Source organism: Scardinius erythrophthalmus, assembly GCF_964197995.2.
Source record: "Scardinius erythrophthalmus genome assembly, chromosome: 20".
Taxonomy (NCBI): Eukaryota; Metazoa; Chordata; class Actinopteri; order Cypriniformes; family Leuciscidae; genus Scardinius; species Scardinius erythrophthalmus.
Genome location: NC_138240.1, coordinates 10,100,926 through 10,113,472, shown reverse-complemented (window position 1 = coordinate 10,113,472; position 12,547 = coordinate 10,100,926). Strand labels below are relative to the sequence as shown.

The window sequence follows — 12,547 nt, the reverse complement described above, 5'->3', positions numbered from 1 at the left end:
TGGGAAGTTGGACATTTCCGATAGCACGTGAAGGCAGCAATAATTTTCCCCCCAATAATATTTCCCCCAATTTCATATTTTTTCCATCACCATATCCCTGTAGGGCAGAGGTGGCCCTCGTGATCCACTTACCTACAGAGATTAGCTCAAACCCTGATCAAACTGACTCAACTGCCTGTAGCTTTCTAGTAATCCTGAAGATCTTTAGCTTGTGTAGTTGTGTTTGATTAAGGGATCCCAAGGGTTCAGAGTTTAGGGGCTTTGCATTGAAGACATTTTGAGTTATGTGGTTCTTTTGTAAACCATCTACGTACTTTTGCTTCAAAGAACCAAGGAGGCCTTTACTTCTCTGTTAGCAAAATGGTACCTGTAACCAGTGCTAAAATGTATCCTTAAATGTAACATCAAGAACTTTCTAATTGTGATAAAATCTCAAAAACCATGCGTGTCAAAAAAGTTCTTTGCTGAATTTTGTCACATTAATCAAGTTTCCCACAGATATATTTTACATCATCTTTGCACTCTGGCACAAATGCTAAAACATTCCCTCATATTAACCCCTGTGGTCTTTACTGTTCTCCCCACAACAGTGAACCAAAACTGCCAGCTCTGACCATGACAGCATGAGTCATGACCTTTAGAGTGAGAGAGAGAGAGCTGTCTTTGTTTTTTTGTTTTTTTACAATTCCGCACTGCTCTTCCTTCAATTCCCATTATAAAGGTTGTGTGAGTGTATTGACTTGCTGCCTGTAACGTTGTTCATTTTGCCTCTACAGCTGGAGGTTGGGGCCCAATGTGGAATGCTAATAATGTGACATTCTGTGTTCTTGCTCAGGCTTATGGGAACTGCTCTGGTCTAATAGGATATCACTCTATGAGTTCTGCTGATTCGCAGTGGTCGGCGAATGTGCCTAGCACAACAACGACTGTCCCTCAGGAAGTCTAGGGAAATTGAAGGGCTTTAAAGGACGCAGGAGTCAGTAAATGAGTCTGGTCTTTGATTCAGCTCTGCTGGCTGCTCCTGTAATCAGTCACCCGAGGCAACACCGTGATTACGGATGACCTTAAATCAGGAAGGAGGCCTGAATAAAATATGGTGTGAGTGACATTTCAGCTTGGTTTGGACCCTTGGACCCATTCTCATTTTTTAAAAACCTGCTGAGTTTACAAATGTCTCTGATTGGAGAGGGTTGTGTTGAAGGTGGGTGAGTTTTCTATGTCGTTACTTAGAAAAATGTTCAGTTTCACACAATTTCTCCATAGAATGCTTTAACAAAACATTGCCATGAATGATACCAGTTTGTCATTTAACTTCATTCCCTTAACAGACAATAAGGCTGAGTCTGAAATTGCATACTCTCTTGAGTACGTACTTACTTTGAATAAAAAGTATGCAAAAAATGGTATATATAGTATGAATGTGTGTAGTATGAATGTAATTTGGATGTAATACATTTGCCATGTTGCCATTATCATAGGTGACCTAACAACGTCAGTTACGTCGCTTCACCTCCACTCACAAATCGTCTCCCATGGCCTGATGGGATAGTAAAGTGTCCACCATATGCACACTTCAGAATCTCACCGGAAGTAGGTATACTACTATAGTAGGTTATCCGGGTATATTTTGGCTACACTTTTATGAGTACTGTGAATTCAGACAGACTTCTTTTGTCAGAGAGAGTTGTTTTGTGTGTGCCTACTACATAGTAGGGAAGTAGGCTATGCAATTCCGGATGCTGCCAAAGTTGATTGATAAATTGTTGTTGACTCATTTACATTTATTCATTTAGCAGATGCTTTTATCCAAAGCGACTTACACATGAGAATAGGACAACAATATGCAAGTGCTATGACCCTTCCTAGTTTAATCTAACAGTGTATCTACTTTTTCTTTTTTAAAGATAATAGAGGCTATAGAATAGAAGATAAAGTGTTAGTATTTATGGATCAGGTGTTGCCGAAAAAGATGCGTCTTCAGCCGTTTCTTGAAAATGGCTACGGTCTCAGCAGCTCTGATTGAGTTAGGCAGATCATTCCACCGTTGTTCTGTAAGCAAAAGTCAGTGACTTGAATTTGATGCGAGTGGCAACTGGCAATCAGTGCAGTTTTGTGAGGAGAGGAGTGACGTGTGCTCTCTTCAGCTCGTTAAAGACCACTCTTGCTCCAGCATTTTGGATCAGTTGCAGAGGTTTGACAGTGGATACTGAAAGACCTGCCAGAGAGCATTACAATAGTCCACTCTGAATAGAACAAGAGCTTGGACAAGGTGTTGTGTAGCGTACTCTGATAGGAAGGGCCTGATCCTCCTAATGTTGTACAAGGCAAATCTGCAGGACCGGGCAGTTCTAGCAATGTGGTCTGTAAAGTTCAATTGATCATCAATCACAACTCCAAGGTTCACGGCTGACCTTGATGGAGTTATAAATGACGAACCTAGCTATGTACTGACTCATGGTCAGTACTGCCATCTTGTGTTAGTATATTCCACAGATCACTCTTTGATTGCATTTTTGTAACCAAGTGATTGTCTATTCAGGGTTGCAGTGTAACTTACAGTACAACAATTACTGCTATAAATCTTATCGACTGTAATAATTGTATATGTACACCCCACTCATTTATTTAAGAATCACATTTTCCTGCACGTTTTTGAGTCTCCCTTAAAAAAATATAATTTGTTTTTTATTTAAATAATATTTATTAGAAAATAAAAAAATGATTAAACCATTATATAAATAATGTATGAGGTTAATTCAACTAATTTTTATTATTTTTATTTTTATTATATGCATTCTAACACACGACAGCAATGTTTATAAATGTTTTTTTTTTCCGCTGTATAGAATGGATAACATTTTAGAAAGTTTAACTGATTGAATTTTGCACAAATAATATGATGCATTTCATAAATAAATCCATCAATCCATCTATCCTTGTCATCCAATGAGAGTGACCACAATTGGTTGGTTTGCGGAAGTGCGTCACATTGTTTACAATTCTAACGGATCTGGCTTATTTGTAGTAGGCGAGCGCTACAACGTAACCACAGATTCTTCAGCGTGATTGAACAACAATCACAATGTCTAATTAATCTGCTTAAGTATTATATTAGTGGCACATGTTCAAAGCGAGTCTGACCATTGCGAAGAAGGTTAGTGTGCAGTTCATAACTTAAGATTTCACGTCACTGCCCAAACATAGTCACGAGTCAAGCCAATGCAGATGCTATATTATGGAATAAGACATTTAATACAAAATTAAGTCGTTATTTTTTAATGTATGATCTGAAAAATAACATCGTGTTGGTTCATTTTAAAGTATTTTGTTACTACTAACTTTCTAAACAAATGTAAAAGAAATAGCTACCGCTGAAGTATTCACAATGCAACACTAATAACGTTAGATGCAATTCCCTAATATCGTGGACATTCTATATATATAATATTGTATATTATATATATATATATATAGCATAAGATGCAAAACAATGTTTCAAATATAGTATCAGTCAAGGTAAATAAACTAACATCTCAATAAGGGGTTGTTGCCACTGTTAGTAACATGAAATAACGAATATTTCATTTTCGGTTTCACAGAAAAAGAAGTATTTCATATTGAACCACAGCTACTGTCATTCAGTGTAAGTTATGACAATGTTGAGCAGTAAATCCAACGACGAGATCCGATATATGCTGGATGATTACGGAATAAAACATGGTCCTGTGGTCGGTAAGTTTAACTCCACGTGATTTAAAATAGTCGCTGTATTCTGAATGGGATTGTTGCGTTATTGAAATACTATTTGAATTAGTTTTTATATTTTTCGTTTTCATTTTAGTCATTTTGTCCTGTATTCATTTTTATTGTAACTAGCTGAAATGTTAATGTTTCAGCTAACATTTCATTTCAAGTTCGAAAAATGTTAACAAAACTATAAAACCTGGATTTTCTTTTCTTTTAATTGTCTTCATGCTGTTTTATTGTCTTCATTAGATTCCACCAGAGCTCTTTATGAGAAGAAGCTGAGAGAAGCCATGGTTAAACACAAAAGAACCCAACCTCAATCCGATAGGACATATTACAGGGAGGAGGAGGAGGGTAATCCTTACAAGAAAATCAACACAAAACATGAATATCTATAGTTGTAATGTCACATCACACCACTGATTTTAACTGGTTACGCCTTTTCTTTTTCAGAAGTCACCTACGTTCACCATCGCAGGCCTGTGAGTACTAACAACACTTATTAAAACAGACTTATTTAGTTTCAGACTTATTGACATTCTGACTTCTATTGCATTTTTATTTATTTAGCAACAATATGGTGATGTGGGCGACAGGTAAGGCATTCTGAAATGTGCAGCAGATTAAATCATGTTATGGTAAAATTGTGAAACTAACAAAAACCTTGTTTTTTTAGAACGTGGTCGGATTATAGAGGGATGGACTACATAGATGAGTAAGATAGCTTTTATTATACTGAAAGTGTGTCAGTCAGGGGAATCATTTTTATGAATGAATCTAAATGCATTAATTCTTCCTTTCGAAGGCCTGCTGTATATAGGACTCAAACTTCTTACCGCAACACGTCACAAACAAGAAACGTGTCGCCGGAGCCTCAAATCCAGAAAACACCAGAGAAGAGTTCAACACACTTGGTCCCAGTTTGGCTACAGATATTAGTGTTTCTGATTGTTTCTGGTCTTCTGTACTTAGTTTTTATTCATATGGAACCAGCAGAGCCTGTCAAAAGACTGACGTAACCTTTCCTTTAGTGATCCAATCAAACTGGTGTTACATTTTTAAAACAGCAAACATTCAGTGCAGTAGGTGTTTTACTTTTCTTTTTTTTTTACATTTTTCCATGCATTTTAACTTCATAAATGGTGTTATTTTATGTGATGATTTATCAAAGTAATAGCCCAACACTGCTACTCTTTCGAGAATATAAAGGAAGTGGGTGTTACAGGATGCACCTGTTGAAGAATTATTTTTAAAATGTTTTATTTTGTTACTGGGTTAAGATGCAATAACTGGCCATTGTAAAACTGCAATCCTCTTTACAGTACTGTATTTTTAGTCATTTCTTGGGCTTTTAATCGTTTGGTATATTACTACTTGAGTGCTACTAGAAAGCCTTATTACTTAACCATTTTATAGATTAGTTACTGGATTTGGTGTTGTTGGTGTATTTTTCCATGCAATATGTCTGGAAGTATCAAATTTGTATTTGGGACAGTATTTGAATACCCTGGAGCCACATTATATGAACGTCAGAATCAATGGTTTCTGATGTTATTTAAAAACAACAGGTTTTATTAAGAGGTACATTTTAGATACATATAAAAATATGACTTTTTTTACAGTAAAAACACTACAGGCATGTCAAAAATTGTAATTTTTGTTTTTAATGGCAAAATAAAAGTAAAAATTTTATTACATGTACCAAAAACTACAATAAAAGAGCCACCATTAGTTCTACACACTGCAATACATGAATGACAGGAAGTGACAGTAGTGTTGTCACACACCTTATTATTTTACTATACTATCGTTTTTGAGGGTACAAAACATGTTTAAGTGTTTTAAAATAAAGTTGTTCATTTCAAATCTGTCAGCCTCTACCAATGACATTTAGTTTTTTCTTGTTGCAAATGGAGTGTATATTCAATACTACTGTAGTGTTTGCAACTGTTTTCTTAGCTTTACTCAACATTAGTGCTGCTTAAAATGTTCACTGTATGCCTATATTCCATTACTATTATTAATTATTGTTCCATAATATTTGTAAATACAGACATTATATTGCGCTGTACTACGTTAGAAACGAATGAGGATTTGTTCTTTTGTTTGCTCAAGCATTAAATCAGATCTAGTGAATAATGAGTTCAGTAAGTTCACTTTGATTTCAATGAGAACGTGAACAAACCAGGCAAACGTAGTGACCTAATGCGATAGAGGTTGGTCTTGGGGCTGTCTGTCCCTGTTCCCACCTGTGATTACCCAAACATTATACACACATGATCTTTAAAAACAATTGTAGTAGAAAAAGCAATAAATACATTATTTTAAATTATAAAGCCCCTCAGCGAATACAAAGAAACGAAAGAAAAAAAAAATCCCCAAAACATTTCACAGTTTTACAGTCTTTACCTGCAATATGGGAAGACCTCAGGACGGGTCAGACATGGTACCTCTAAAAACTAAAAAGCCCTTTTAACCTTGTTAGTGCAACAGCTTGTGTTGTAATTTCACCTCTTCAAGTCTAGTGATCTCAGCATTTACATATAAAAATCCTCCCGTCTCCATTAACACAGAAAGAAAAAAGCTCCAAGTAAATACAATCGAAATGTGTTTCTCTGTAACTGACAGAGAATGGCAGATAGTAAGAAATGGTGGTTTCTGTGGTTCTTGAACTTAAATCTTCCCTTTGGTCTGGACATGCCACTGAAACGCCAACCTCAGATGGACCAAGTAACCCGTTTAGAGAAGCCTCTAGTTGCTGAAACAACAAAAAGACACAAAAATCAGCACACGGAAGTTATTTCTTTATTGACTTTTCCATATCTGTTCATAAAACTATTTGTCCCCGATCGACTGGTCCAAACCCGGGTTTGATTGCTCCCCCCTCCCTCTGGATTGTGTTCATATTATACATATATGCAGTTATGTGCCATATATATATATATATATATATATATATAAAAACAGCACATAAGGGCACTTGCGTCTTTCTGACGCGAATGTACTGCAAATGACAGCGGGAATCTATTTCTGCTGAAGGCAAGCAGAAATGAGCTATACATTCTCTCTGCTTGTCAGAAAAGTAAGTGAGAACACACAAACACAATTTTATCAAATCATAAGTCATTAATAGCGGTTTACTTCTGTGATTTAGTACAATCGTGTTCATATCAGTAGCGAACTGTAGCAGTGTTCACATGATTGTTTAGGGTCTAACCCCTATTGTACTGGGGTTAGACCCTACTCTGAAGTTGTAACTAAATTCGTTCCCAGTTCCTGAACACACCAAAAAGTGGGTACTTCCGCCATTATTTCTAGGAATTATAAAAAGGTTCCTCTGGTGCGAAAGCCCCTAATAACATGTCCTAACCATGTGACGTGACATGTGCCCAGTGTTCAGTAATTCAAGTTATTAGTGTTTGTCGGCTTTTTGGCCTGATTAGGACAAAACTTTTTTCACATAAAAAACAACTCGCATTACCTTAATTTTGAACTCCCGTTACTTGATTGTCAAGGCAATGTATGTGTTGTCAACACCTGTAAAAAACAAACAACTCAGTAAAAGAAACACAAATGATTAAATATTCTTTGAAATCATAGTTACTCACAGGTCCTGCTCTCTCGCTCCAGTTCAGTGGGTTTCCTCACTCTCTTGCAGTACACTTTGGCAACAATCAGAATGGCACATGTTGCCACCACAAACGTCAGACCGGATACCAGCAAACTGATGACCACCGGGCTCATCACCGGATCAACTTCTGAGATTTTAATAGAAGAGCAAACCAGTTTAAGATGAGATGCATAAATGTCTTAAAAGTCACAATGAAATGGAAGTAGCGGCAGATTTTTTCTTTAGTATTGTGCCGTACATCTGAGTGTAACTGATTATCGAAAAAGACAAAATGCCGGACAAGGACTTCATTTTATGCATCAGTTGTAGTTTAAAGGGGTCATTTGATGCGATTTCTAGTTTTCCTTTTTCTTTAGTGTGTTATGTTAGTGCAAATATAAGATCTGCAGAGTTACAAAGTTTCATAACACCGCCCAAATGTATAAGCAAAGAAAGTAGGCTTAACTTTTATTCTCGCTGTATTATTGTTGCCACCGGCACCGCCATGTCGTGGAGACACTGTGTTTTTTGTTGCGAAAGCCAAACTACTTTGTTTGGCCTTCCAAAAGAGGACACAACAGAGGTTAAGCTTTACTTACAACACTGTTCCAAAACAGTACAACTAAAATTTTCGACTGTGTGCTGCGCATTTTTCAGAGGACTGTCCAGAGCCTGGGAGAGTACAAGGCCGGCTGTGCACAAAGGCTGCTTCTAAAAAGTGTGTCAATTCCATCTTTGCAAGTACATTCTGGCGCTTCTGGGCCTGTAAGTATGTTATCATATTTTAAGAATTTGCTACTGACTATTCAAATGTGAGTTTTGAGCAGTATAGAGTAGCGCTTGCTTGTCGTTTCTACGATCACAAATGCAGACATGGTTTTGTGTTTACATAAGTGTTCTCACACCCGTAGCGCGGCGCGTAAAAAGACAGTATAAGTCATTATAATCGCTGGCCAATCAGAGCACACCAAGCTTTTCAGAACGCTTTGTAAAAATCGACGCGTTTCAGAAAGGCGGGGCATAAAGGAACAACGTATGTACATGACGTTTTTTAACCTAAAACCGCGCAAACACATTGCATTAAACCAAATACACAAAATGTTTTTTTTTAACCATCATGTGACCCCATTAAATATTAAGATGTTGGCGCTGGCACTGTACTCAAAAATTGCAAATCAATGCAATCTTATAGGGTTTAAGCAGACAAAATGATTGGAGAAGTCCAACATTTGTGAAACAACATGCATTTGGAAAATAGATAGGGTGAATTTTCAGTTCATTATGAATGACCCTTGGTGCTGATTCTGAACAGGCACTTTTAAAGATCCCAAGTCCACCTGGGCTGGAACCACACAGCTCACCTCGAATAGAGATGGGTAAAGGCTGACTCTCCCTCGAGATAAATGTGCGCTCTCCAGTCTGGACCTTGTAGAGACAGCAGTAGTAGCCCTCATTATTGGACTGGGCATTGGAGAAGGTGAAGGTGACAGAGGGCGCGAGGGCTGGCAGAGAGTGCCGGACGGTCCCGTTGGGCCTGATGAGCCGCAGCTGAAAGGAGCCTCCAGGATACTGATGCTGAATGGAACAGGTGACATTGAAACTGTGGCCTCGGGTCACCCAACCTGGCCGGGCCTCAGGAGAGGTGTTGTACCAGATTTGGGGAGTGTGAATCTCCACTGCAAAGAGAAAATAAAAGTTAGTCTGAGACTTTTAGCTGTCAATTATAACGTTAGCAGCAGATGCGACTTACAGACTGTGATGTTGATGAAGTTGCTGTGTGGAGAATTTCCTGGGGGAGAGTTTCCCAGTTTGCTGTGTATCCTGTACAGACAGCTATAGCTGCCCTGGTGGGAGTTTTCCAGGTCTGACAGGGTCAGATCCACAGTCATTTGTCTGGGATCGGCTCGCTGGGTCACTAGTGGTGTGTCAACACCTCTTTTGAACAGATGGAAGTCAATGACGGACTGCCAGTACGGGGCAGTGCATTTGAAGTGAACGGCCTCTCCGGTCGAATAGGCATAGAAGCGTGACTGAATTGATAAGGTTGGTGCAGGAAGTTTTCCTAGACAGAGAAAGATTGAGAAAGAATTATGAACAAATACAAACAAACACTGTCTTATTAAAATAAAGCTTCCAAACAATTTCGTACCTGTACACTCCACTCCAGCATCCTCACTGTGCGTACACACGTCACCATTGGGGGAACGTTCGCAGAGATCCAGGGCAAACTCGTCACCCGAGCATTTCACATTCCTCCACAGCACCTCTCCACCGGCCCGTCCGAAACGAGCGCCACTCGGGATGTCCAACACGAAGCCGCAGTTGAGCTCTCTGCAAACCACTGCAGCATCCTCCGGATCCCAACCGCGCTGGCACACGGTGCCCCACTGATGCCCATTACGCACCTCCACTCTCCCCGAACATCGTTCACCCGGTCTGTCATTCACAAGTCTGGTGATCGGGTCGTCTGTGGAAACAATGAGAATGAACCAGTGATGTTATTGTTAACTGAAACTAAGACCATTATTAACCGCTTCTGGTAACTGAAATGAAATAGAAAAGGTAACAGAAAGCTGAAACTAAATAAAATACAAATAATAGATGAAAAACTGGAAGAAGAAAAATTGAATCTAAATGAAATTAATACATTTAAGTTGAAGTAATAAATTAATGATAGCTAATAAAAATATTAAAACAAACTAAAATAAAAAGAAAACTGCGAAATTCTAAATAAAAGCCATTTCAAAATATGAATTACTATAGTATGATTATGAATGTGATTTAATCTAATCCATAATTTTGCTTAGAATAGGGCTTTCAAACTGGCATTCACAAAACATTAAAGAAAACTAAATATAAAAACATACAGCTAAATTCTAATTAGATTGAAAATGTTTTTCAAATATCCTAAAGTTGGATAGAAAAATATTTTTAGAATAACTATAGGCTGCTAACTTAATAAAACAAGTATTTTACAGGTATCATTTTAATAAAGTGTTTCGGCTTTTGTACAAAGACAAAATAGCCAATACATTGGTTTCACACAGTCTAAATGAGTCTCTATACATAAAAATATATATCTGCATTTATATTTTAGAAGAGGGAACATCATATTTGGGAGTTAAGAGTTTAGATATAATAGTTTGAAAATCCCTTCTGTAGACAACATTATAAGGCCAATAACTTACCAAAGGCATGGACATCTTCAACAGCAACATTGCATCCTGAAAAAGAACAAACAAGTATGATATAATATTGACATTTTAAAATTCTGTAATAATTTATTTTAAAACCAAAATATTGTATTTTACTAACCAAGCATTACCAGGCCCAGGAGAATCCTCGACATTTTAGATTTCCCATGTAACGCAAGTGCCAGGGTTCATTTACTAACTAACTAAATATCCCTGTCAGTGTCCGCAACCCAAAAGCTGACGGTTCCGGTGTGAGGAGGACCAGGAGCAAGTTGATGCATAGCACTTCAGTCTACTTAGCTAGCTGGCTAACTAGCACCTCTGAATGCCTAAACTGTTTCTGTTCACCACCATGCGATTGATACAGTTACTTTATCCACCATAACCCAGGCTTCAAAACATAATACTCGATAACAGCAAATAACACACAACAATTCAGAGTCAGACACAGAATATACCTGTAGGGCTGGGCGGCTAATATGCTAAAGCTGCCCTAAAGTAAAAAGAGTTATTTGTAGAGCGAGACACTAAAGAAACACTGATGTATTTACAAGGAATAACCGCGTAAATCTGTGTTCAGTAACACTTCGTGAGTTGGTGTTCTCCGCGCGTTCGGTATCCCGAACAGCGTCATAATGCAGAGTAGACTGGCGCCGTCCGATTCGTGAGTTAGTTGCTTTGGTGAGTCGAATCTTTTGAACGAACCTTTCCGAACAGACTGAATCAACAGAATAAAACGACTCAGAAGAGCATTTGCAGTGAAGCGGGGTTTGCCTGCGGAAAGGTTACTTTTTATTATATAATACTTTCCACCAATATACACACACGAAACAGAGTTTGATTTAATAATTAAATTACATCCATAATTTAAATATTTTTTTCCCATACCAGATATGTAAATGAATGTGATTGTAAATACAAATTAGTTTCTAAATGACTCATTCTCGTAAGCTAAATAATGGCAAATCTGAAACAAACGACACATTAAATAACATTAAACAGCCGTTTTAATAAACAACAGTTATTGGAAAAAAAGGATTTCAGGACTACGTGATGACGTAAATGTCGGACGCATAAGAATCACTGAATCGTCTTCTAAACAGATTCTTTTAAGTGAACCGTTCATATGAACAGATTTGCGCAAACGATTCAGACGTCCCATCAGTGATTAAGACGAGGAGAGAGTGTAGACATTAACTGTAGATGTTTTTCTGTTCTACGACGTTGCGCAAGGTCTGTGCATAAAAACGTTCGACCACGCTGATTTGCTTATTAGGGCTTAAAACAAATGTAGGTTTAGAGGTGGAAAAATAACACATTTGGAGACACCATTTAATGACACCATAAATATAAACATCACCCTGCTATGAGACCTACAATACAGCAATTTTATGTGTCCACCACTTTAATCTAATTTCGGAGTGTAAATTATTTTTTCTTTATGCCATGTTATTTTTCAATCAATATGTAGGCCTATTTATTCTTCTTTCCTGTTCATATTTAAGTATTATTATATTAATTTTCCGTTTTCATAGTACTGTTGACAATTATAATATCATCAAGTAGTATTAGCTGGAGCATCAGGAGGATCATAACTTTTATATAAAGCGGTAGTGGAATTTTTTTTATCCGACTTTCGTTGGAATATAATTCTATGTTTTCAAATGTCAAATGTTACTGGCAAAATGTTAATAAAAATAAATAAATAAAAATCTACATGGAAGCATTAAGTGAAGGAACTTGTGGCGACACCAAGTGGATAAAATTAGCACTACAACACAATCCATCTACCCATCCATCCATCCATTCTCTAAACCAGTGGTTCCCAAACCTGTCCTGCCGGCACCCCAACACTGCACATTTTCTTTGTCTCCCTAATCAAACACACCTGATTCAACTCATCAGCTCATTAACCCATGTGATAATGAGCTGATGAGTTGAATCAGGTGTGTTTGATTAGGGAGACAAAGAAAACGTGCAGTGTTGGGGTGCCGGC

At 37.6% G+C, this 12,547-nt stretch overlaps 3 protein-coding genes across 6 annotated transcripts in view; 2 read left to right on the top strand and 1 right to left on the bottom strand.

The window, feature by feature from the left end:
• Positions 1-450, top strand: part of st6galnac5b (ST6 (alpha-N-acetyl-neuraminyl-2,3-beta-galactosyl-1,3)-N-acetylgalactosaminide alpha-2,6-sialyltransferase 5b) — a 12,991-nt gene extending 12,541 nt beyond the window's left edge. The window contains exon 5 of the mRNA XM_081348873.1: positions 1-450. This exon is cut by the window's left edge and continues 1,029 nt beyond it. The gene's annotated coding sequence lies outside the window, so the exon portion shown is untranslated.
• Positions 1-5,888, top strand: part of LOC308680647 (uncharacterized protein) — a 17,836-nt gene extending 11,948 nt beyond the window's left edge. Inside the window, exons 1-8 of one of the 4 annotated variants that reach the window (XM_081348877.1) lie at positions 836-1,201; positions 1,479-1,590; positions 3,600-3,732; positions 3,997-4,101; positions 4,201-4,229; positions 4,318-4,343; positions 4,424-4,462; positions 4,553-5,888. In XM_081348877.1, coding sequence (XP_081205003.1) covers positions 3,651-3,732; positions 3,997-4,101; positions 4,201-4,229; positions 4,318-4,343; positions 4,424-4,462; positions 4,553-4,766 — 495 coding nt within the window. In that variant the 5' untranslated portion in view covers positions 836-1,201; positions 1,479-1,590; positions 3,600-3,650 and the 3' untranslated portion in view covers positions 4,767-5,888. Of the gene's footprint in view, positions 1-835; positions 1,591-2,941; positions 3,155-3,599; positions 3,733-3,996; positions 4,102-4,200; positions 4,230-4,317; positions 4,344-4,423; positions 4,463-4,552 lie in introns of those variants that run through there. The other 3 variants (XM_081348875.1, XM_081348876.1, XM_081348874.1) reach the window with 3 other exon arrangements.
• On the bottom strand, positions 5,305-11,266 carry LOC308680645 (uncharacterized protein). The gene is made up of 8 exons (XM_081348872.1): positions 10,673-11,266; positions 10,546-10,581; positions 9,507-9,824; positions 9,108-9,419; positions 8,719-9,033; positions 7,356-7,505; positions 7,229-7,284; positions 5,305-6,505 (listed from the first exon to the last, which is right to left on the bottom strand). The coding sequence occupies exons 1-7, from the start codon at positions 10,704-10,706 to the stop codon at positions 7,247-7,249; spliced, it is 1,203 nt and encodes a 400-aa protein (XP_081204998.1). The 5' UTR covers positions 10,707-11,266; the 3' UTR covers positions 5,305-6,505; positions 7,229-7,246.
• Between the last annotated feature and the right edge of the window lie 1,281 nt (positions 11,267-12,547).

Coding starts and splice junctions, on each gene's coding strand:
- LOC308680645 (XM_081348872.1), bottom strand. CDS start 10,706: ATGTCGAGGATTCTCCTGGGCCTGGTAATGCTTG. Junction 10,582..10,672: donor CCTGGGCCTGGTAATGCTTG/GTTAGTAAAATA, acceptor GTTCTTTTTCAG/GATGCAATGTTGCTGTTGAA. Junction 7,285..7,355: donor GGAGCGAGAGAGCAGGACCT/GTGAGTAACTAT, acceptor TGTTTTTTACAG/GTGTTGACAACACATACATT.